The 27,156-nt window shown below is 35.6% G+C and overlaps 1 protein-coding gene across 3 annotated transcripts in view; it reads right to left on the reverse strand.

The window, feature by feature from the left end:
* The window catches only part of PIK3C3 (phosphatidylinositol 3-kinase catalytic subunit type 3), a 138,466-nt gene that overhangs the window by 20,690 nt on the left and 90,620 nt on the right, over nucleotides 1-27,156 (reverse strand). For all 3 annotated transcript variants that reach the window (XM_026496225.4, XM_044382970.3, XM_057313118.1), the window contains 3 exons: nucleotides 23,010-23,094; nucleotides 16,456-16,530; nucleotides 3,220-3,388 (listed from right to left, as the gene is read on the reverse strand). In XM_026496225.4, the coding sequence (XP_026352010.3) occupies nucleotides 3,220-3,388; nucleotides 16,456-16,530; nucleotides 23,010-23,094 (329 nt within the window). The remainder of the gene's footprint in view (nucleotides 1-3,219; nucleotides 3,389-16,455; nucleotides 16,531-23,009; nucleotides 23,095-27,156) is intronic.

Genomic DNA, 27,156 nt, shown 5'->3' on the forward strand with positions numbered 1-27,156 from the left:
CCATTTTTCCCCCTAAAGTTCCCCCAGGTAATTCTAATGGGCAGCCAGGATCTATGTTAAAATGTTTGCCTTCATGGAAGCGTATGTGTGTTCCTTTTTTAAAAGGAAATATTAATGTTTTCTAGATTATCTGTTGGTTTTAATTTAGCCACCCATGCTGCTATTATTGCAGCAAAAGAAAACAAAATGTAAATAAATATAAAATGGGATATTGTATAAGAAGCTTAAACATCCAATTTGTAGAAAATCTGTCACTACCTTAACTGTATTAATCTTTTACATCTGTTGCTACGAATCTGCATTTTCTATTTAAGATAGGGCACGTGATCCCCAAAAGGAAAGTATAAATTAAATAGCTCATTCAATATTCTACCCAGAAAAATTGATTTAAAGGTTACTAGACATCTTTAAAACCATTATCAAAAGAAAATATAAGGTCATCCAAAGATGGTCTAAATTGTTCATCGAAAACCTTCAATACTAAAAAGAGAAATGCATTTAACTACATTAAGTGAGGTTTCCAGAGGTCTACTTCTCCTACAGTATATCCACTTTGCATGCAACAAATATTGAAGAAGAATCCTACAAAAAAGAGATTTATTTAACAAGTGTACTACTTCAAGGAGGGAGAACAATGAAGTTAATGACAAAATGAAGTATGATCAATAGAGTCACGGCGTTTGTTAACTATGCAAACATTCTCAGACAATGTAAGAACTTTATTTGATATAGTCAAATGCATTCCTAATTTCAGTACTTTTACTGGTAAATTTAGGCTGTCTTTGTATCCTAAGTATCTATTAATGTTTGGCATATACGTGGGTTTAGAGAAGGAGTTATGTTTTCCTTGGACACTTAAAATACTTCAGCATTACTCTTGATATGAGACAGTATTCAAAAACCAAATTTACCAATTATTGATGTATTAGGTATTGGTTAATAAAAGAGATGATGATGTATTTTGTTACATGAGAATCATAACACCATAAAATGTGTTCTGACATCTATACGATTGTAACCAATCATAAGTTAGTTCAAAAGGGACCGCTCTGTTTACTTGGTCCAATGTTAGTGAATGGTTTTTTGCTGCAGAAAATGATCACCAGTCAACAGAAACCATGAAAAGAAGGTGGTTTATCATACCTACAAACCCTAATTTTAAAAAAGTGCCAAATAACCTTAGTTCTAAACACACTTTCAAGAATCAGGTTAATTCTTATGGCATAAAGGCAATATTTTTACTAACAGAACCATGTTCTAAAATACAACATTAAAAAATAAATGCAGGCACCTGGGTGGCTCAGTTGGTTAAGCGTCTGACTCTTGGTTTCCGCTCAGGTAGTGATCTCAGGGTTGTGAGATCAAGCCCCACAACAGGCTCTGTGCTCAGCATGGATTATGCTTGAGATTCTCTCTCCCTCTCCTTCTGCCCCTCCCCACTGCACTCTCTCCCTCTAAGACAAATAAATGAAATCTTTTAAAAAATTAAAAATAAGAAAAATAAAAGTTGATTAAAATATTGGGGTCCAGCTGACCTTAACCAAAGTATTGTGAAATTTTAAAAAATAAAAAATAAAGCAGTTTTCATGGAGACTTAACATAAAATTATTTAGATTAATCTCTGTGATTTTTCTTAGTAGTGATGAAAGTTAACTTTGGCTTCACATTAATAACCTGCCTGTTTTCTCCTTCTACTGAATTGCTACTAATCCATTATCAATGACAGTTTATAAAGCACATTGTTTTCCTTCTGCTTTCAGTAAGATAGAGCACCTTTGACATTTCTCCAGTTATCATTTCATATCATTCTGTCTGCCTCATCACTGAGAATGTCATGGTTCCATCTAGTTTTTGGTAGGCTTTGACTATTTTAAATTAAAAATCCCAGATATTAAAGTGGAACTCTCATCTCATCTCTCTGAAAGTGCTTCTGCATCAACAGACAAATCAAAGAGCACTGATTTCATTATTCTTTCAGCATTTCTGGTAAGTCAAACTGAGTCACTCTGCCACCTAAAGGATAAATAGTGTGGCTGTTTGTAACATGCACATCGGAGTTTGTGACACGTGGTTAAGTTAACAATGAAGGCCTAATGAGTCACTGAGAAGATGAACTCCGATTAATAGAGTCCAGCCATTCTCCTAGGACCAGCAGCATCAACATCACCCAGGAACATGACCTCACCCCAGATATGAAGCAGAAATTCTGGGGGTTCTCATTTAATAAACATACAGAGTGTCTGTATTCTAACCACTACATGAGTAACTGAGGTTACAAAGACAAACGAGACAGAGCCCACATGCATAGGCAACTTACTGTCTACCAGTTGAATATTTTCACTGGGAAGAGGTGAAAGAAGGTATGTCTCCTGGGCTGGGAGTTTCTGCATAGTTAAGTTGGGTCAACTGATCCTGTCATTTTTGACTAATCACCATAACCATGTCCTAAATTTAACAAACATGACTTATTTTTTTTTTCTGATGATATATGATGTTAAGTCCTAAGTAAACTAGGATGAAGAAAGCAGAGACAGAGTAGCACTGGAGAAAGAAGGGGCAGAGAAAAACCAACTTTTTTCCTTTAGCAGGATGACGGATAAGGTGCTAAAAAGAGACAAAATCATATGTAACATTTATTCTCCCATCATTTAACAAACTCCTAAATGCTCCTGAAGAGCAATCGAAACTAAGGCTGATAAAGTTGCTACAGAATAAAAATGAATGGATTAGTATCACTTTAAATAAGCTAAATGCTTCATTCTTCGATAAAGAAGTACGAAGTGAGCTTGGGAGAAGGACAAGAACTCAACATCATGATTATAATCCTTCAAGACTGGCTTTGGGGAGATGTGAATGGTTATGAAGGCTCTTAATCTTTTCTCCATCCCAGCACTGTCAAAGCACACAGAGTATATTTTATTAAAATGACTTTAACCCTCTGATTTTGAAGCCTCCCTGTTTGCCTAATCTTATGTAATGTAAGCTTCCTATTTGGTGGCATTTAGCAATCAAATAATTAGTAGGAAAGCAAGAAATTCTTTTTTCTTTTGCTATCAGACTATTTATCAAAATAGAAATCAAATATGCGTTAAGAAATCCTTTTGCCTGTGTCATTCTGGAGAAGAGTGATGCTAAAGAATGTATACATTTGAACAACTCCTTTCCTTGCTCTATGAAATGAATTTATCAAAATTCTTTATGTCAAGCAAACCAACTTACCTTCGAAGGTGGAGAAAAGCCGTGTAACACTGTTTACGGAACTCTTGGTACTGCTCACTCTGGGTTCCCCCCATTCCTTCTACCATTTCTTTATTCAGCTTCATTGGAGGAGGAAGAGGCTTCGGATCCCGACCCAAAATATATCCAAAGTCTATGTGGAAGAGTTTGCCTGGATGTTGATAAGAAACTCATTTGTTTCCAGAATTATCTTTAAAAACTGAGAAGGGGATATGTCATATAATTGGTATAAGCAGTGTCTCTTCATAAAGAATAGATGAAGTCTATTAAATTGTTTAATCCTCTTAACCCAGGCTTGGGAGTGGTCTTCAGAGCATTTTGGAGTTCACTTTAACTTTACATTTAGTCAGATGAAACTACAGTTAAAATAATCTCAGAGTAATATTAAATTATATTCCACTTTTACATCTTCAAAATCAAAGACAGCCAAAGGCTAGATAACTTTTTAAGGTATTAGCAGAAATTAGTATTTTGTAGCCAATTCCTCATGCTAAAGTTTACACAAACCCCATTCATAAGCAGAAGACCTTTTCTTTTAAGTACTCCTGAGATGAATCCTTTAACTTATCACTGCTCCCCTTACCAAAACAAAACAAAATTCCCAAATTTCAGATTACATTCTTTAGCTGCATCTGAACCATTTTCAACTAATCCATGTCACTCGGTAGCTGCAGACTAGGAAGCCACAGGATTTATGCCTAAATGTCTGAAGACAGCTACAGTGCCCATGACGACAAACCCTAGGACAGTTACCTAAGCCCACAGACAAGATATATAAGAATGTGACCCATCATTCACTTTAGAGAATGATTCACCATTGAATTCATAAAGCATCCTGTGATTTACAAGTAGGTATAAAAGAGGATACATTTTAACAGAAAAAGTACCCCCTGGATCCTACAACCCACGCTCCGCCAGGGCAGGAATTTACGCCCGTTTTGCGTGCGGCCGTATCCCCAGCCTCAGAACAGTTTCTGGCACACAGTAGGCATTTACTGTTGAAAGAAGGAATGAATTCATTTAAAATGTCAGCCAAAAATCTCCCTAGTGCAATCTGCCCATTCTTGTTTGTCTTGTAATACATTATATGACCTGTTTTATGTGAAAACCTATCCTTCATCATGTATTTGGGAAGTTCAGGTACCCTCGCCGCCCCTTCAAGGGCAGCAGCCACAAATTCTCCTCCTTCAAGTACATGTAGTGAGTTTGGGCATAGTTTTGCCATCTTGCAAAATATTTTTATACATTAATTCTACCATTAACACGTTAGCTAAACCCTCTACCTCTTTCTCTGAGCATTATTATGTTACTCGTGAATGTTATACTCCATCATTAGGTCACTGTTGGAAATAGAAAACAATGATGGGCACAGAATGACTCCAGGTGTGGCCACGAAGTCCCAGGTGAACAGTGATGCAAGGGCAGGCCCTCTGAGTCAGCAGTATAATTGCTGTACAACTGACACCTTCATGTTTCACTTGATCAGGTATGTGACCCTGACAAAGCCACTTAATGTTTCTAAGCCTCACTTTCTAAGCTGCAAAATAGGTTGTTAATTACCTCATAAGACAGAATTAAAAGAGATAATACATTTAATACTTAACACAGTATCAGGTATACAGAAAATGGTCTAAATGTCTGCTGTCATTGTAATTATTTCCAACTAAGCTACAGATGAGTGTGTCAAGCAAAATAACGAAAAACCTCATTTAAGTCAAGAATGATTACACCCATAGCCTCGTCCCATTTTAGAAGCTATATCCCTAAGAGGAAAAAATCATCTAGTCTGAACGCAAAACCAAATCAAGCTATTTAATATCTAATGACCAGGTCTTTTAAAGGTGCTTAGAAATGATTATCTTAAATACTTCAAATACCACTTTTTAAAAAAATTTAAAATACTGAACTCTGTTCAAAAATAAATATTAATAACTACCATCTTAAAGATGTTTAAAATACACTGAACTGGTATTTATGTCCCTTATACTTGAGACCACAACTGCCAGGAATTAGTAAAATTAAATATTAAAGGGATAAGCAATCTTATTATTTGCAACTCTTCCCAGACACTGTTCTTACAATGAAAAACTAAATAATACATTAAGTTGGAAATGCTATACAACTTTGAAAATGAGAAAGAACTTTAGATCTGCCAAGGCCAGGTAATAAAAAAAAGTCCAAATTTAAGGCAATAATGATATTAAATTTAAGTAAAATTCACAGACACTGGTGCTATTTTCACACAACTCTAAAGAAAACTATGCTGAAAATGATCTGGAGTAGAGAGCAGACATTGTACTACATCTAGGACACAGGGTTCATGTATGAAGAGAAACAACTGTTTATACACACGTATACGCATAAAAACAAGTATCTGGAGGTTTAAACACTATCATCGCTGGCTATAGATAGAATAAGTGACCATTATCAATGCAACCACTGCACTGAAAACCAGTTTTCCTTTTATCCACATCAATCTCCTTGTCTTTTTTTTTTTAAGCTTATACCAGGCTTAAAATGTTCTGTTCAAATTGGAGAACTGATGGAAGTCTCATAAGAACTTTTTAAACAAATGTGTCTATCTATTACAGTAAATGACAGATAGGAGGTGAAGGGAGAAGGAATTACAATTAGATATAGAGAGCAAGGAACCTGTAGAGAATTAAAAAGGGGTGTTGTCCCCCCCAAAATAACAGAGCAACAGCTTAGCAAAATGGTTCCTCTAGCTTACACCAGGGCTACCTACAAGGCATGCATCTGGCACGCATCTGGTAGGGAGTTACTAGTGAGGCTCCTACTCCACCTATTCATATCAAAACACTTCAGCAAAGTGTGTAATGAAATTGTTTGTTCACTTAGCTTTCTCCCCCAAGCTAAACTCTTCCTGAACCATTAAGAGTCTTATAATCAAGAATCCTGCTTCATTTATTTTTATATAGTACAGAAACCGAGGATAGTGCCTAGCATGAAGAAGCACTGTGTGACTATTCTGCATGTATTTAACCAAGGATATCTCAATTTCACATTTACAGTTTTAGACAACTTTTAAAAACATTGTTAATACAAAAATTTCCTTCTAGAAACCAGAGAGTTCTTGTGAGAAGTTGTTTGTTTTAAAATTTTTGTATCTTCGTTTCCATGATAAAATAAGTAGAGTCTGAGTCTGGATCACCTAGATCCTTACTACTTAGTACTATCCTGTAATTTCAGTGTTTTTGAGGGGGTTGGTATTAAACAACAAAGCTACTTCAATTGTTTCAAGCTGACACTAACAGAAGCAGAAGTGGTTATACCTTGAAATTATATAACATCCTGAACAAAGGTTATAAAGTAGTTCAAGGAGAGAAAAGCAGTTTAAGAATATTCACATGGGATACGATATTAATGGCACTCTGAACTCAAACTCATGCTATACTATCTGTACCATATTCACCCTACAAGTGACAATTTAGTTTCAACATTACTTCATCTGTCACATTAATGTTGCTGGATTACATTTTGCCAGTCTGTAACATGATTTAATTTATAAATCTGCTTTTACCTTATAGTTACAGAAAAGTAGATGCATAAGAAGTTAATATCAGATTTTATGTCATACATATTCAAGATTATAAAATGTAATATCAACACAATGGGTTTTACTGCTATTGAAAACAGTTCTGTGTATTACTCATGATTGAAAAACACCATTTCAGAATTCCAAAATGGACTTCAGAGGTCCCTAACCACAATAAAATTGGGGGAAATCCATAGACTTCCCCAAATTCTCAAGGGAAGTCCATCTTCCCCAAAAAGATGAGAAACTACTTTTAGAATAAGGAGTTTGATAACTGTAGTACTTCCTGGGAAAGCATCATCACCTAATCCTTTAAGGTTCAAGGGAATATGCCATCACTGAATTTTCCATGATTTGGTAAAAAGTCCCTGATCGACTTCTGTTAAGGAATTCACTGCCATCAACTAAACATGTATCCTCTGTTCAGCTAAACTAAGCTCCTTATTTTGTGCTTTACTCTCACTCTGAGTTCCCATTTATGTTCTACAAATTTGTTAGACAAATACCATTCTATCCTTCAAGAGTTAAAGAGATGAGAGGCTTACAATATTATAGGTACAGATAAACCTTCCTTGGTTTTTTTAAATTATTTAAATAATGTTTTGTTTTGGGGTGCCTGGTGGCTCAGTCAGTTACGAGGCTGAGTCTTGGTTTGGGCTCAGGTCATGATCTCAGGGTTGTGAGATCCCGCCCCGTGCTGGGCTCCCAACTCGGAAGGGAGTCTGCTTGAGGGATTTCTTTCCCTCTCCCTTTGCCCCTCCCCCAACTTGCACAAACTCTCTCTCTGAAATAAATGAATCTTCAAAAAAATATGTTTTGTTTTGTTACCAATATAATCTCTAATAATACTCAGCACTTAAGCAGATAACCTATCTGACCAATCTTTGATTCAAAACTGATTTTTTAAAATAAATCATGCTACCCTAATATCAAACTGTATCAGCCATCACAGAAGGCTTATTTAATGGGATCCATCCTTTAATAGGATTCCTAGCTCCACTTTTCTCCATTTCACTACAGGCATTACTGGAATTCCAATGTCAGCTCTGCATCACTGCTTGCAAATGGAGGGTATATATCTATCCTTCTTGTAAGAAAACTCTCAAAGAACAGGATTACTGCTTAATTATAAGGCATAAAGGATTCAGTATCTAACAATGAAACCATTATTTGCAAGTTCAAAGAGTCATGTATTCTGAAAAGAGGCTATTAATGTTTTAAGAAAATTCATCCTCGTTGATACCAAAGGGAATGGCTCTTTTAAAGTTAGTGTCTAAAGTGAAACTTGTAATGATTTTTAAAATGCACTTCATGAAATTAAAAAAAAATGTTTAAGAAATTCAGAAAGTATGTGCTTATTCAAATCTATTAACAAATCTATTAATCTTAAACAGTCAAGAGATAAAGTGTATATAAAACAAACTGAATGTTGATTGTAATACCCCCTTTTGTCCCTGACTTGAAATACAAAGGGAATAAGAGGTGCTAATTAAATTTCCCAGTTATTTTAATAAGTGACATTAACTTATTTCTAAAATTGTGGCTCAAAGCGTTTGTAGTTCTTGGATTAAAGAGAACAGATACTGCTTTTTTTAATTTCCCTTTTGTCTATCCAATAATTACATATGACCGATCTCAAAATTGTACTTTTTCCATTTTTTCACACCTCTGCTTATTCCTTCTACTTGACTCACTTCTGTTCCCCATAATCCAAACTCTGTTTTTGAAAATCCCACACAAGCCCCAAATTCACATATTCTTCCCTGCCACTCTATAGTAAGTTTCCCACTCTTTCGTTTCTTTGCATACGACCTTACATTTTACTATTTTTTCCACAAAATGCTTTATTTCTTACATGAATGTTGCATTTTTCTTATGTTTTCTTATGTGAATGTTGAAGGGTCCTACCATGAAACCTAGAAAAAAAGAAGGTGGCGAACAACCACTTACTGATACAATGGAACCTATATTTTTGAAATTAAAAATACTCCCTAAGCTACAGTCCCAATACTCCCAGTACTTAATAGTTAGTTAAGCCCTTACAATATACTTGGTTAGAGCTATTTTCACTTATAGTTAAAAGCATAGTAGTGATCAAATATTTTTCAGTAATAGTTTTTGAGTAATGAAGAACAATAAGACATATGTAAGTACAGATCAGTATAAACATTCCAATTATCTGCTAAATATTTCATGTAATTTTTTCATATTCAACTGTTAAGATCTTAGGTTTCTTATGAATAGGGACAAAATTAAGCTAACTAATGAAAAGGGGACAGACTATTCAAGAAAAACAAATTTTTAAATGTTATATATTTTCATTTTTCCTGTAGTCATTAAAGCCAATAAAGGTTTTATTCCCTGAAGTATTCTTTTCTTCTGGAGAACTATTTTAATGTCTAAAGAAGAACAGAAACCCTTGGAAGATCAAAACAAAACAAAACAAAACCAAAAGAACTACAATGGCCTTTGATGATCAATTCTAAAATTTTTTTGTCTCAGGGCCCTTGTATGCTCTTAAAAATTATTGAGGGCCCCCAATAAGCCTTAGTTGGGCTATGTCTATTGATATTTACTGCATTTAAAATTAAAACTGAGACCTTTTAAAGGTATTAACCTAAAAATAATAAATCAACAAGATTTTAACATTTTTTTTCTGATTAATAACTATTTTCTAATACAAAAAAATTTGGTGAGGTGAGTGGCACTCCTTACATTTTGCAAATCTCTTTAATGTCTGGGTTAATAGGAGACAGCTGGATTCTCATATTTGATTCTTTCTACCTATCATGATATTTTGCTTTAAGTAAGAGAAGAAAATCCAGCCTCTAAATAGATATGGACTTTTAGGAGGAACGATAATTTTAATAACCTTTTCAGATAATTATGGATAGTTTCTTTGCTACTGAAACAAATTCTCAGACCTTTACCATACGTACTGAATCAGAAACTGAGCCTGAGGCCCAGCAACCTGTAATTTAACTTGCTCTTCGGGTGATACTGATACAAGCCAAAGCTTGAGGACTCCTGATCTACTTTATACTAATACAACTCTCAACTGCAGTTAGGTCACTGTGGAGGGGATACTGGCAAGGTGAATTACCTCAATGAATTAAAACTCATATTCAACGCTAATGGTTACAGTTTCCCTGTGTGGTACAACCTCATTACTTTAAAAATTGACACATTTTTTGTTCAAGAGGTCACTATAAAAATGTACTTTTTATTAATCTAATTTATGGTTGCTAGTCTATGGTGGAACTTGAACTTGAATGCTTTAAAGTACATTAAAATTTAACCCTCTCCAAAATCACTTATTGCAAAAGAAAAAAATACAGTGTCTACCCAGCTTTAAGAAATATATCACCTAATAAGAAAACTTAAAAAAAAGAAAGGTAATATCCAAATCTACAGTTTTACTTCAGTGGTTGAATTAAGCTTTGCCATATAAAAGGTGATACAAAAGGAGGTAGATTGATTTGTCTCCACAATGTGACTTTAAACCAATCTAACCAACTTATATATTACCTGCAAAGGTATTGCTTATTTCAGCTTCTGGGTATTTTTACTGGAATGTGTGCTTTTTTTCCACTTGTATCCCATAGAAACCCAACACATTCTTCATGACTCAGTCTAAGTTACTTTCTCAATGAGGTAATTTCCAGCTCCTTAAGCACAAAGAGTATAGCACTTTATCATTTTTTATTCCTTCTAATGAGAAGAAATGATGTCCTTCTAAAACAAACTTAAAAAAAAAAAACAGCACTCTTAACAGCAACCATTAACCTTTTCTTTCTGATAGGTTTCAATAAACATAAGAAGGCTGACTTCCTGATACTGAATATTCAAGAAACTTTCAAAAACTCACATTTCAAACAATGTCTAAAAAGAAAACTATTCACATGAAGGTAAGTCCTTCTCATTATCTAAGCATCTAAAGTAATGATTAATAAAGACTAAAAAAGTGTTTATGGATTAAAAAGGGGCGGTCTTATGTGTCTGGTTCTCTTTTGCATTCCTGAACTGAGAAAAACCAATCAAATCAGCAAATAACACTGTGTCCACAGTCTACAGTAAAAATAAGTGTAGGCAGCAAACAGATTATTCTAGAAAACCTAAGGATGGATAAAAATGACATGAAAACACTTAGTTCATTTATTCCTTTTAAAAGCATTTATGAGGTGTCTACTAAGTGCATGAAGCTTTTTATTCCTCCCTTCTCTCAAGTCCCAGAGAATAAATAGGCACATTAAGAAAGTAAGTCTATAGATCGAGATTTTACGGTATATTTCACCTACCAAACTAATTAACTTAAATACAAATAGCTTAGGAAGCACCACCACTTGAACAGTTAACTAAATTCTTTCTAGGTAAGATTTTGAACTACTGTGTTATGCCCCAAGAAAAAAAATAAAACACATAATCAAACATGTTTCTTTTCAAAATCTCAAGATTTACCTTAAAACATAGAAAGAGTAAGATGAAATCAATGATCAAATTGACTGTTTCTCTTTTATAAACCTTCCTATACTGGGGCACCTGGGGGGTTCAGTCGGTTAAGTGTCCAACCCTTGATTTCAGCTCAGGTCATAATCTCAGGGTCCTGAGATCAAGCCCCACATCAGGCTCCACACTGGGCATGGAGCCTACTTAAGATTCTCTGTCTCTCTCTCCCTCTGCCCTCACCCCCAACAAACAAACAAACAAACCTTCTTATACTACTAAAATAAAGAGCCACTCAAAACAGAATTTAAAAGGCAGTAACCTAAAAGAGTTCAGATTTTAGGGTGGGAAAAAGGAATTTTTGAAGTATATTATTTTTTATGTCTAAAATTATGACTCCAAATAAAAGCTACATAAGCCAAAAAAGGAAAGCTCTCTTATTTCCTGGTAGTAAAACAAACAAAACCGTACCAGCTAGCCAGCCCTTAAGGAATGTTTACTATACGCTCAGTACATACAAAAACTCTACCATATTATCTTATTCAACCCTCACACTATCACCAAAGACAGGTTCTGTTATTATTTGCACATTCAGAAAAGAGACTGAGTCACCGACATAAACAACTTACCCAGTCACCCAACAGTGAAGGGGCAACTAAACCCAATAACTTTTACTTTAGAACCTGAATATTAACTCCAATGTAAGACTGTTCCTCAGATTTAAAAAAGGAAGTGAATCAATTTCATATAAAATTAAAGAAGGATAAAGAAGAAAAGTGCTCAATTAAGCTAACAATGACTTTCTTAACTTCGAGCTTTTGGACAAAAGATTCAGAGAGTATTTATTACTCTGAAGTGCTGAGACAGACAAAATGCCACCATTCCTCTCACTACACAAATGCACAACTTCAGATTGGAAGAGCCATCCTTGGAACCTAGACAGAACTTTCCATTTACTAAAGACACCTAGCTCCTAGTTTCCACTTGTGAATGTTTTTCAGTTATTTATATACTAATATTAAATGTTCATCCTATTGTAAAGTCTGTATATCATAAACAACAAAGCTTTTCAGTTATACTGGTCCTGTTTTTTCCCCAAATTTTAAAAAATGAAAAAAAAAAAAAAACCCAAAAACCATAAAACAAAAAACTTTCCCAAGAGTTGAGATAACTCAAAGCATGTTCCATCTGAGCCCTGCCACAATCGAATTACCCTGGATAAACTTCTAAAAGCTTCCTCAAAGGGCACCAAATCTGAAAAAAAAAAAAAAAAAAAAAAATCACGTTTTCCAATGCCACTGTAGAGCTTAAATTTTTAATTTCTTGCCCAGAAAATGCTGTATCACTGCATTAATAAGTAAAATACCACTCACTCCAAATTTGCTTCAGGAAAACAATGTAGTGACCACATGGCAATACACTGACAAAGGAATTTCCAGACTTTCACATTTATGGTGGACACACATCGCCCTCTGCTGGACAAGCTGAGGATACTTCAACCAAGCAAGAGTATCCACAGCCCAATAAATACGGGCAAAAGAATTTCTGGGAAAATCTGGAATCGAGACTCACATTTTGCATTTTTGCACACTATTGTTGCATACATTTTACAAATCTTTCTATGCAGGGAAACATTTTCCTCCACAAGCTCCTAAAGTTACCAGTCTGAACCTTTGGTGTCTCATCTAAATTTACAGGTAGAACAGTATGCTGGGGGCAAATCCCCAAGAATCCCCAGTAAAATGAAACTTATGTGTCTTCTCCCTCTCTGTTCCATCTCTCTTACCAGGGAACTGGGCATAGATCAATCAGTGGAACTGTGATTACCATTCCAAACCACTTTCATCCCAAAGCAGAGTCATAGACACTAAATCTATTCAGGCTGGCAAGTCAGAAGACAAAAGGTATTTTATGTTGAAGAATGGGAGAAATGTTATTTATCATTAAAAAAAAAAAAAAACAAACAAAAACTGCTCCACCACAACTGAGACTGGAGAGTTAGAGAAGAGAATCTAAAACTTTAACATGTCGCAGTCTGTGCTGAAGGCATAATGGATCTAAAATAAACAGTGGAAGGGCTTCATGATATTTGAGGCATTTTTAACTACAAGTACTGAAGTGTATTTCCTGCAATGAACCACATTCAAATTCACTTTAAATATATAATAGTTGTCTAAACTATACGAAGTCTAATTATAGCACATATGTAATTAATATAACTTAAAAACTCTTTGAAATATGGGCTTTCAGTAAAAAATGACTATAAACACAAAAAAATTAAAAATAAATCATTACAGGGGCGCCTGGGTGGCACAGCGGTTGGGCGTCTGCCTTCGGCTCAGGGCATGATCCCGGCGTTATGGGATCGAGCCCCACATTAGGCTCCTCCGCTATGAGCCTGCTTCTTCCTCTCCCACTCCCCCTGCTTGTGTTCCCTCTCTCGCTGGCTGTCTCTATCTCTGTCGAATAAATAAACAAAATCTTTAAAAATAAATAAATAAATCATTACAAATTTTAGAAGTTGAGAAACGCATTATACTTCCATTTGTCTTGACATAATTGGTGTTTCCTTATATAATTTAATTTCATTCAAAATGAACTTGAAAATTAAAAACATTTATCCTAGTAATACTTAAAATTGTAACTGTATATATAAATGGATGAAATAACTAAAGACAGTTAAGAAAAAATAACTGAAAGAAATGCTGTTTCAAAAGAAAGAGAATGTCTCTCATCTAGCACATGGTTAAGTTTTTGATTTTTTAAAGCCAAATTTGGAGCACCCTCTAGTGGAAAACTGGTGACAAGACGCTTAAAACCTTCTGCTTCTGAAATTTTATACTTCTAATTCCACTAAAACAAGTAACTGTGACCTGGACCACAGTATATTAATAGACTCCGCTTTCCAAATTTTATTCTTAAAATATCCCTATCAACACACACACACACAGACACACACACAAAAAGAAGTTCTCAAAGTCCAAAAGAAAAAGGTCTATTATTTATCAATTTCCAAAAGAAGAGACAAGATATGTGAAAATAACATTATAGACGTAATGCCACTCTATACAGCAGATAATTCCATTGTAATTATAAAATGATTACAACACAAAAAACAAATGGAATCACTTTGATTCTTGTGGTTAAAAGATTTAACAGAAAAAGTTAAGGAACGCAGGAAAACGTTTTCCAACTTAAAATTTTCTCCACACACTGGAATGTTTTATAAATATCCTTTGCTAAATTGGCAAATTTGGCAAGAACGTTCATGACATTCCTTGGTCCTGGTTACTAAAGGGACTGCCTGGCCTTGTGACACAGACATGGTTCCCACATGCAACTTCCACCACAGATAATTTTTCACACTAATTAAAACTGAATTTATGAAATTCCAGATGATGTGAATTAATAGGGTTATTTATATATTAGTAATTAGACTACATTTGATGTACAAAGTTACATTTGATGTGTTAAATTCTTGGCATCACAATTTGGAGGAATACTGACAAGACAAAAAATGTTCTTACCTGAGGGACCATTTTAAGAGTAATTTAAAATCTATTTTCTGTGGAACGCTGGAGAAACGTGAATTATTTAGCCCAGGGAAGAAAAGACTATACAGAAGAGCAGTAATATTTACTCATTCATTAAGGCAACAGTGATTTATCAATCATTTTAGCTAGGTATTGTTCAAGGCTCTGGAGGCACAGTAGCAAACCGGATGGACAAGGTCCCTACTCTCATGCAACCTGAGTCCTGAAAGTCCAGATGATAAGAATCAACAAGCTCCACAAGGACCTGGATCTGTGTCTGTTTTCTTCTTTTTGGTATCCCCAGTACCTAGAACAATACCTGACACATAGTAGTTGCTCAATAAATATCTGTTGAATTATACAAGAAAAAAGAGCTTCGGCTAGTGGTTAAGTGCTTTAAAAATACAACAGAGTGATGCAGAAGGGCAGTGGGCAAGTACGCACCATTTCAGATCGGAGAGTTAGAAAAGGCTATTCTAAGGAGATGCCACTTGAACTCAGACTTAATAACTGAAGTCGGACTTGAAATGATTTGAGAGAAGAGCTTTCCAGAGAGAAAAACAACAGGGGCATTTGCCTGAGGCAGGAGTGGTTTGGCATTCACACATTCAAACTGGTCAGTGTGGGCAAGCCACAACTTTACCACAGTGAAGAGTTCAGATTTTATTCAAATAGTTTGGCCAAAAGATGTTGGTGGCTTCCAATGGAGTCAAGGCAGTGGAAATGAAGAGAGTGGGTAACTTCATGATCCATTTTGGAGGAGAAGAGTAGACAAGACCTGCTAATAGGTTTGGTATGTGAGATGACTCCAAGAGTAGAATTAAAAATGACTCCTAAGCCTGGGGTTTAAACAACTTGGGTGGATGATGCTGCAATTTACTGAGATGGAAAAAATGAGGTGAGGAGCAGGTATTATTACACAGGTAATGGAGGAAGTAACAACTTGGCCACATAATTGGGATGTCAAGTTAGTGGCTGGATATTTCACTCTGAAGTTTCATGAAATGGACTGAAGTACAGAGCTGTAAGTTTGGAAGCTATTTGCTTAGAGATGGTGTTAAAACCAAGGGGCTCAAGAGTTAAGAGGAAAAGGGGGATGAGAATGATTATTCCATGGAACTCTAAGGGGAAAAGCAAAGAATTAAAGACAGGGGTTAATGTGAGTTAAGTACAGTTCAGTAAGAGAAAGAACATTTGAACGCTCTAACTAGAGCTGTACAGTAAGAGACTCGACTGCTTGTATACATTATGGGCTTTCCACCAAAGGAGGCATTTCAGAAGTAAGGGCTAGATGGCCACTACTGAAGTTACTGGGTTACCACTGAAGTGATTCTTGGGGGCACCTGGGTGGCTCAGTCGATTAAGTGGCTACCTTCAGCTCAGGTCATGATCCCAGGGTCCTGGGATCAAGTCCTGCATCAGGCTCCCTGCTCAGTGGGGAGTCTGCTTCTCCCTCTCCTGCTCCCCCTGCTTGTGTTCCTCTGCTCTCTGACAAAAAAATAAAAATAAAAAAAGTGATTCTTTTAAGGGATGGGAATTGCCTTCAAAGGCACCATATAAAGGGACTTTAAAGACACATATGATTTATTTTCACTTATGTAACTTGTTTCGTTACTAAGTAGATTCCACAGTAAAAATCACTGGCATATAAAATGTATAAATCTGCTAGTAGCCATTAGTTGTTACCTGTTTTTGTTAGCAAAAGGTTATCCAGGTGTCTGTCTCCAACTCCAAGTATATATGTAATCACACAATATCCAGCTGCAAATAACAGTTCAAAAAAAAAAAAAACAAAGTGAAAAACACATGCAAGCCAGGTTAAACATACAAACGAATATAAAAAGCAGCCTGTATTACTTTAACTTCAATTTGATTACTACTTTTTGATTCTCACCTAAATTCTCAAATGTGTAATCTTCTTTGATTCTATAAAGAGTTTATCGCTTGAAACTCAATATAAACTATTTGCATGAGAAATAATATCCTGTAGAATTTTGTCAAATTATAAAAGTTACTTATATCAAAAGTTAATTCAGGCTTCAGGAACCTTAATTATAACATGATTCTCCCACTTCTCATTTCAAATTGGACACATGTTACAGATGACAGCGAAAAAGAAGTGTCTACAGAAATATTCATAATGAAGTCAACCATCCTACAACTAACTCTATTATCTATACGGTAACAAAAGTAAACGCAGGGCTTAAAAGAAAACTCTTTAAAGAAACAATTGTGAAGTGCCAGCAGAGAGAAAAACAACTGAATTCACAGGAGTGGTAACAGCACTTAAGTTCACAGCATAATCTTCTCAAGTATTAAGAAAAATTACATGAGCAGGGCTAGGGGCAGAGTCACTGGCTCTAGCTTTATTCTTTTATCTTTTTCTTCTAAAAAGTCAGGAAACCTGCCATGTGTTGAAAATACGCAAACCAAATTAAGCAAATAACACCTTTTTGAAGATTATTTTTTTCCATTCTGTTGCTCCCATTAGTAACCTGAGAAGAAATACAACTGGCAAATATACACGTGACTACACCAGTATTTACAAAAACATGTTTGTCTCAGTATGTAGAAAAAAAGACTGGACTACCTGTTAATGACTAAATTTATTTCACTGGGTTGATCTTTAATTATTAATTAATTAACCACAGTTACAACTTACTGAAGGTTACTTAGCCAGGCACATTACATTCATCATCTCTCACCCTTATAATGATGCCAATTAAGTATTATAACTACGGTTCAAATAAAAACACCTCAGGCTCCAGAAGTTAACATGATTGTCCAAGGTCACTGGGAGGGGATTTGAACTGAACTCTGATTCTAAAGTCCTTGCTCAAGCCACTTCTGCACTGTAGAGCCCCTGTCCCCCAAAATGGCTATTTAAATAGATACAACACTCAACAAGATATTTAAACTCAAGTATATTTGTTTAGAATAACTAACCATATTCTAATTATAGATAAAATTCTGTATTATATGTATTTCAAAATATATCCATATGTACAGAATGTAGGAAAGCATACTATCATTCAAAAAATGGTTCTGCTGGGGCGCCTGGATGGCTGGGGCGCCTGGGTGGCTCAGTCGTTGAGCGTCTGCCTTTGGCTCAGGGCGTGATCCCCACGTTCTGGGATCGAGCCCCACATCAGGCTCTTCTGCTGGAAGCCTGCTTCTTCCTCTCCCACTCCCCCTGCTTGTGTTCCCTCTCTCGCTGGCTGTCTCTACCTCTGTCAAATAAATAAATAAAATCTTTAAAAAAAAATGGTTCTGCTAACAATTTTCACTTAACTGTAAGAAATCAGTTACTCTCAAGATACAGCCTATAGCGTGACAGGAACCTAGCCCTTTGCCTACACACTGTCCTATCTATGCTTCTTCCTTAAAACAAAACCAGGGCGTGGGGGGGGGGGGTGAAATTGTGCCTAGGTAAGACAATGTGTTTCCCAGCCTCGCCTCACTTAGGCATGTCCAGGGAACTGTAAGCAAATGAAGTTTTGTGATGAGCATTTTGAAAGATGGAGCAGAATGAGCTGAGGAGTGAGCCTTATAGGCTTTTTCTCTGGGCTGGCTAGACTGCAAACATGATGACCACATTGGCAAAAGTCATTCAGGACCACAGGGAATCACGAAGATCTTGGCAGGCCCTAACATCTGTAAGCGGCCGAATTAACTGCAGTGGCTAACATCTGGGCTTCCTACAAAAAGAAAATGACCTGTGTGTGTAAGCCACTATAGATTATGTGAACTTCAGCTGAATGCAACCGTTAACACAGTAAGTGATCCACTGAGGAACTTGAGGGTCACTGACATAAAAGATGAACAAATACAGCTTGACAGCCAAAGATGGACCCTCTGTTTTTATAGCTGATTAATAAAGTTTACTGGAACTCAGCCACACCCATTCACTTACATATTTCTTAAGCACTACAATGGCCTGCTTGAAAGGCTGCACCAGAGACCACGTGGCCTGAAGAAGCCTACAATAGTTCCTATGTGGAAGGCTTGAGGGAAAAAGTGATCCCTTGATCTGGGGAACTGCTCTTCAAAATGTGAGGCACAGACTGGCAGCATCACTCTCACCTAGAAGCTTGTTAAAAATGCAGATGCTTAGGGCCTGCTTCAGTCTTGCTGCACCAGAATTTCTAGGGGCAGTGGCCAGAAAGTGATTGTTACACACACCAGTAAGGTTGGAAAGCCCTCTCAAGTGCTTTATTGTACATAAGAATCCCCTGGGAATTCTGCTAAAATGAAGACTCTGATCAAAACACCCAGGGCAAAGCACTGGGATTCACTAATACAAACAAGTTCCCACATGAAGCCAATGCTGCTGGTCCATGGCTTATACGTGGAGTAGCAGCACTGCTCTGAAACTGCTGCACAATGTGCAATTCCACAAGACCAGTGGCTCCGCACGAAAAACTAGTGAGCGACCTACGCGAGGATATTAAATCTGGTATTCATAAAGAGAACACATAAGAACTTAGGACACTGAGCTCTCTAAGATGTGAGTCACTTAGAAATCTGGTTTGTCACTCAATACTTGTGAAGGATACAGAACTCCTACTGATCACGTGAAAGACAGCTCAACTCCTGCAATTTTCAGAAAGAACATCACTGTGCATCAATGCACTTGAGTTGTTGTATGGTACAACTTACTTTTTTGTTAATTATAAATTAGTTTTATCACTACTTTGTTTCAAGTTGTTTAGCTATCCCTACAGAGTAATGATTCATGTGCAGCAACAGTACTTTTGAACTAAAATTTTTATATAACCAGACATGCCATAAATTTTGCCTGTCTCTACTGATAAGGCAAGATGTTTTGATAAACTATTCTCTATCATCGCATTTGCTTTCACAATAATATTTCATTGTTACTACTGGATTATTTTCCAATGGAAATGGAAACTGTACGAAAAAGAGCCCTTTACCCTGCCTCAGTGGGTTGGGGGTCATAAATACGTTCAATGGTCACTTCGACTGCTGTTTTTTATTTATTTGACAGAGAGAGAGACAGCCAGCGAGAGAGGGAACACAAGCAGGGGGAGCGGGAAAGGAAGAAGCAGGCTCATAGCGGAGGAGCCTGATGTGGGGCTCGATCCCATAACACCGGGATCACGCCCTGAGCCGAAGGCAGACGCTTAACCGCTGTGCCACCCAGGCGCCTCCCAACTGCTGTTTTTTAAAGTGAGATAGCATATGATCTCTCTTTCACATTTATATAAATGGTGGGGGTATGAATTCAGAGTATTCCAATAATTCAAAGTGTCAGTGCTTAAGAGAAAGAGTACATCCTGAAAAAGACATTTGAATTAAGAGTGGGATGATCCACAGAAATTTTTAGGACACAGATAATAGATTCAGAACAATCTGAGGTGGCACAGAGTACATCAGGGGATTTTTAGAGGAATTGAAGCTATTCTTTAACTTCAGTGGAAATACGGTACCTGTCCAAGAGAATCTTGTCCAAAGGATGCTTGTCATTAGTATTATGACCCCATGTGAAATGTCTTCAAATTGGTTTTATAATAGAACTTTGATTTAAAGTAAAATACAGAGAACTATTAGACAACTAAAGTTATTTTCCTTTACTTAGTAAAGATATGTGTGTAAGAATAATAGTGTTCTCACATTTACTTGCATGATACAGACTTGACACCTTGCATAATCCATCATGGTAACTATTATCACTTTCTTCTTACACTCTGCCCCAAACCCAAAACTTTACTTTCTAAAATGAAAGTTACACATATATCTATATGATAATGTCCAACAATCAGATTCCAGTACAAAGTAGCTGGCAACTTATTCATCACTAAATCCTCTAATTAAAAACTCAAATAATGGCTTTCAACCTCCAATATAACCTGGAATGCTACCAAACTCACTGAAACACAAATGATTATTTTTTAACACAGCAAGATATACAGGAAACAGAAGGTCAATTCAAAATAAGATGAAGAGAAGGCCTGCCATCAAGTCAATTATCAGGGAAGGAATAAACGTGTAATACTGGGGGGAAAGAGAGGAACAAGAGCCAATGTGAATTTAAGTGTCCAAGAGGTGCAATTTAAATGGCTATTTTTTTTTTACATGAAAAACCAATAATATTTTCATTAGGTCTTGGGAAAAAAAGGAACATTACATGAAAGGTATAATACTATGACATGTATCCATAATATACTGTACCAGTAATTTTATTAAAATTTTCAAATTGTAGTCAATATTTATAGATGATATGTGTATACATTTCAAGTAGAAAAAGTTAGCATTCCTTATTAAATAGATTTATGATGTAAAAAAGTTTACAGTAACTATCTAAAATTTCAGTAAGAAGACTCAAGATAATTGTTGGAGGGCATGTGAAATATCTCATGTAACAAGATACTGAGAGAACTTGGATAAAGATAAAGAAAGACAGCCACACATTCTTTAACACACTTTTCATTCAAGGTGGGAATTATAGCCGCTCACTTTGGATCCAGGCAGGCTGTGACTTTCTAGTTCAAGCCTTCAGAAACCAAAAATTTCTACTTCCTGTCTCTTAGAGTACTTCCTCTTGGAACCCAGTTCTGAGAAGCCCAAGCCACAGAGAGACCAGGTACAGAAGACTTAATTGATAAGCCTTGTTATAAAAGACAGTATGAACTGTCATGTGAGTAATCTCAGATGTGCAGCCTAGTCTTTAGATGATATGTAATTTTTTCAGAACACAGAAAACAGAGTTGAAGTCCTGAAAAAACAGGAAAGAAGAGAAAGGGGAAAAGGAAAGAAAAGAATGAAAGCAGGGAAGGTAGGAGAGAAAGACAAGAAGAATACAGAGTGGGAGAGAAAGCGGAAATAAAAAGAAAGAATACATTTTCTCTGGAATGTTTCAGTTTTTTTTAGTTCTTAAATCTACACTGTATGTGGTCATTTTTATGGGTAAACACAGTTACATGTAACACATATTATATTCCTTCAGTAAAAATAAAAATAAGATCAAAACCGTAAAGGATTTTTAATATACATACATATTTTATTTTGGTGCTTTTAAAGTTCCCAGGAATATTACATTTTCTTTGCACTTCTAAGCCAAAACTGCATCATCAAGTATAAATTTGGGAAGAAATTATGTTGTCTAAAATAATCTGGAATACTACTTCACAGGAACATTGTGAAAAATTTAAAAATGTCATGTATAAGAAGGAGTTTACAAACCATAAAATGATAACGAAAGCTTAAATACAATTGTTATATGTCTATAAAGCTGTTACTTGCTTCTTCTTAACTTAAGGATAGATATAAATAGGAACATAAAACTTAAATAAAACAACTTATTACATACCATATCCCACCCAGGGCTCAACTCTGGTGTCAACTCCTTTATTAACCCTCCCTTAAACAATCCAGTTATTAAAAACAAACAAACAAACAAAAAAAAACCTCTTCAGAAACTTTTTAAAAAATCCTCTAGAATATAAACTTCATGAGGACAGGTAGGCATAAATGGTCAAAAATATGAATTAATCCCTATGGCATTCTACCACTTACCTATTTCCAGGAAGGGACCATAAAATAAAATATCATGAGAGGCATCCTCCTAACACAGCTCTTGAGATTTATCTAAACCATAATTATTGCTCAGATTTTTTCCCACAGTCTACTAACTGCAGTTACTCAAACACAGGGAAAATCTAGGGGAAAATTAACAGCTTCCAGGAAGAGATAACTTGTAATTGTAACACAGTTAAGTGATCGCAAAGACGAAAGACTAAATAGAATTTACACCTTGTTACTCCTATTATGTCAAAACATTAATGACTTCTTTTATCAGGATTTTATACCTCTTAAATATCTTCTTATAGAGCATTTAAATCTGCCATGATCTGAATGTCTATGTCCTTCCTAAATTCACACATCGAAATCCTACTGCCCAGTGCGATGGTATTAGGCGGTGCTTACCATCTTAACAACTCAAAAACGAGAGCCCACAGAGCTCCCTAGCCCATTCTGCCAGGTGAAAATACAACAAAAAGTCTTCCACCCCAAAAGGGCCCTCACCTGACCACATTGGTACCTTATCTTGGACTTCCAGCGTATAAGCCACCCTCTGGAATTTTGTTATAGCAGCCCAAAAGGACAAGATAAAATCCTACGATGTGATAAATGTAAATATGTATGAATATGGCAAACTTGGGACAGCCTATTTCCTTGACTCCAATATATCAATGGAAAGTAGAACTTGAAAAACTTACCACAGCTTTTAACATATGTGTCCATAACTTCAGCACTGATCCCATTTGGCCCATTTTCACTTGGTGCGTACTTTCTAAAGAAGTTCTGAAAAGATATAATTTACATGTTTACAAATTCAATACAATCCTTAAACAAATCAGACATTTTGAAATTATAGGAAATAACCAAGTATCTAGTCTAAAGCTCAGTCAATAATTATAAAATGTGGACTTTAAAAAGCTTATTCCAAAAATCAGTCTTATTACTATGCTTACAGACAGTTAAGATCAAAAAAAAAAAAAAAAAAAGTATGCTGCTACTTTTACACCTTAGGGAGAACATTACACAAAATAAAATAAGTTTACTGCTATTTCTCTATACTCAATTTATCCCTTTTACTTTTCTTCTGAATGTAAACAATGAGGGTATTTTTGTATCATACATTCTCCTTAAAGTGAACATGAGTTATTAAAGTTATCTTTAAGTATAGCTACTGTTACCATTAAGAAACCTCCAGTTATAAAACAAAAAAGGTACAAAAGTACAGCACAGGGAAATAGTCAATAATATTGTTAATAACTTTGTATGGTGACAGATGGTAACTAGACTTATGGTGATCATTTCGTAACACCTCAAAGTAAGATAATATTGTATGTCGACACTCCATATAGTCGACATAAAAAAAGGTCAATAAAATTACACCCAAATTTGTAAATTAATTACAATGCAACTGCTAATAATTCTTAGAGGAAATTAATGGAAAGATAAATATTAGAGAGATGTGAACTGAACAAAAGAATTACAGGGGGACAAAAAATGCATTAGCTGTGTCCAAAGAGTCTGGAAACGGTGGGGAAAATAAAAAACAAAAAATTGTTTGTTTCTGACTACCAACTGGAACTATTCCCTTCCATATTAGATGTTAAAGAAAAACAGTATGTATTATTTGAAAATACAAGTAACATGCTGTTAAAAAAAAAAAAAGTTCAGCTTTTCTGAACACCCTAAAAGTTTGACAAAGGACTATGCCTTGAATATATAGAGAATTCCTATAAATCAATAAAAACACAAACAACCCAACAGGAAAATGAACAAAAGATGTAAATAAGCATGTTACAGAAGAAATAAATGGCCTATACATATATTTTTACAACCTTGTGGGTAATTAGGGAAATGCAAACTAAACCCACAATAAAATAGCAAAACTTAAAAGTCTGACAATTTTTTAAAAATTTGAAAATTAAAAAATATAAAAGTCTAACAATACCAAGATTAAAGATGTATAGCAATGAAAAAACAGAACAGTTTTTTCCAAAAACAACTACTTTGCAAAATAGCTTTTAATTATCTTCTGAAATTGAACATGAGAATAACCTATGACTTAGCAAAACTATTTACAGAGATCAGATATGAAAACCAAGAATCAATATACAAACTGCCACTGTCCTTATTTTACCAAATCATAATTACACAGAACAACATAATTGACAACTTTATTAAACAATTACTTCAATTAGAAACTATGTTAAAGCTCTGCCTACACTTCACATCATCTTCAAAACAATCCTAGAGGAAGTTATGATTAATTATTACCCAATTTTACAGATGCAGAAACTGAGACCCGAAAGGTATGTTAGGGGGTCAAGGCCTCCTACAAGTCTGATATGTTACATAGAGTCACAGACTCAACATATGGTTGTACCACAACGGGTACTTATTCAAGCAAAAGTATACACAGAAGGTTTAGCATAGGAAAAATACATAGGCAAAGTCTGGAGAAACCCATGTGTAAGCCTCCTGGCTCTCTTCTGCGAGGGGATACACTGAGCATATTTATTACTTTTCTTCAACAATTTTTTAAAAAAGGCAGTAATATGGGTGCAATGTTTCTGTCCAGGGAAGCCTACTGGAGACTCATCACTCAAGGTTTTTATTGGGAGCTGGTCATATAGGCACCCTCTGTCTAGCAACTGCAAAAATTCTAGAAGGAAAGCAAGTTGTTTGCTATAAATCACGTATCACAAACAGTCTAGGCACACTGAACCACCCTTATCAGTTAGGGAACACAGGAACGACACACTGAAGGCCGAGTTCCCAGGTATCAGTCAAAGGCTAACCTAGCAAGCGGGCCTTTCTAAAGTCAGCTATGTTACCTCTTCTTTGCACAAAGGATTAAGAAGCAACTCAAGGTTTACAGTTGAAAAGCTGCATGGCAAAACTTCAACCCCAGGCAGTTAGATGTTTTGAGCACAAGCTTTTTTCTTTTTTTTTTCCCCCATCTCCCCCCTACCCCACCTCCCCTCTGGTAACCATCTGTTTGTTCTCTATGGTTAAGAGCAATTTTTTGATTTATCTCTCTTTTTTTTTTCCTTTGTTCATTTGTTTTGTCTCTTAAATTCTACATATGAATGATATCGTATGGTATTTGTCTTTCTCTGACTGGCTTATTTTACTTATCATTATACTTTTCTAGATCAATCCATGTTGTTACAAATAGCAAGATGTCATTCTTTTTTACAGTGGAATAATATTCCATTGTGTGTGGTGTCTGTGTGTGTGTGTATGTGTGTGCATGTATGTATATATGTGTGTGTATACACACACATCCCACCTCTTCTTTATCCATTCATCTATTGATAGACACTTGGAATGCTTCCATAATTTAGCTATTATAAATAATAATACAAATAATGCTGCAATAAACAAAGGGGTGCATATATCCCTTCGACTTAGTGTTTTCATACTTTTTGGTTAAATACCCAGTAGTGGGATTACTGGATCGTAGGGTAGTTCCATTTTTAATTTTTTGAGGAACCTCCATACTGTCTTCCACAGCGGCTTCACCACTTTGCATTCTCACCAACAATGAGGGTCCTGTTTTCTCTAACTCCTCACCAACACTTATTATTACTTGAGTCTTTGATTTTAGCCATTTTGACAGGTGTGAAGTGGTATCTCATTGTGGTTTTGGTTTGCATTTTCCTAATGATGACTGATGTGGAGCATCTTTTCATGCTTCTGTTGGCCATCTGGACGTCTTCTTTGGAGAAATGCCTGTTCATGTCTTCTGTCCATGTTTTATTGGATTGTTTGGGGTTTGGGTGTTGAGTTGTAGAAGTTCTTTATATATTTTGGATATTAACCCTTTATCAGATAAGTCATTTGCAAACATCTTCAGCATGTTGTCTTTTAGCTTTGTTGGCTGTTTCCTTTGCTATGAAGCAGGTTTTTATTTTGATGTAGTCCCAACAGTTTATTTTTGCTTTTGTTTCCCTTGCCTCAGGAGATAGATCTAAAAGGATGTTGCTATAGCTGTCAGAGAAATTACTGCCTGTGCTCTCTTGTAGGATTTTTATGTTTTCAGGTCTCACATTTAGGTCCTTAATCCATTTTGAGTTTATTTTTGTGTATAGTGTAAGAAAATGGTCCAGTTTCATTCTTTTGCATGTAGCTGTCTAGTTTTTCCAGCACCATTTGTTGAAGAGACTTTTTCCCACTGCATATTCTTACCTCTTTTGTCAAAGATTAATTGATCTTGTAATTGTGGGTTTATTTCTGGGCTTTCTATTTGTTCCATTGATCTATGTGTCTATTTTTATGTCAGTACCATACTGTTTTGATTACTACAGCTTTGTAATAGCATCTAAGGTCTGGAATTAGGATACCTCTAATTCTGTTGTTCTTCAAGACTGCTTTGGCTATTTGAGGTCTTTTGTGGTGCTATACACATTTTAGAATTGTTTGTTCTTGTTCTGTGAAAAATGCTGTTGCTATTTTGATGGGGATTGCATTAAATGTGTATATTGCTTTGGGTAGTATAGACATTTTAACAATATTTCTTCTTTAAATCCATGAGCATGGAGTGTCTTTCCAGTTCTTTGTGTTGTCTTCAATTTCTTTCATCAGTGTTTTATAGCTTCAGAGTACAGCTCTTTCACCTCTTTTATTCCTAGGTATTTTATTTTATTATTTTTGGTGCAATTGTAAATGGGGTTGTTTTCCTAATTTCTCTTTTTGCTGCTTCATTATTAGTGTATAGGAATGCAACAGATTTCTGTACATTGATTTTATATTCTGTAACTTTACTCAATTCATTTATCAGTGCTAGGAGGCCAATATCTCTCATGAACATAGATGCAAAAATCCTCAAAAATACTGGAAAACTGA

This window comes from Ursus arctos, unplaced genomic scaffold, assembly GCF_023065955.2.
Source record: "Ursus arctos isolate Adak ecotype North America unplaced genomic scaffold, UrsArc2.0 scaffold_17, whole genome shotgun sequence".
In the NCBI taxonomy this organism is placed as follows: Eukaryota; Metazoa; Chordata; class Mammalia; order Carnivora; family Ursidae; genus Ursus; species Ursus arctos.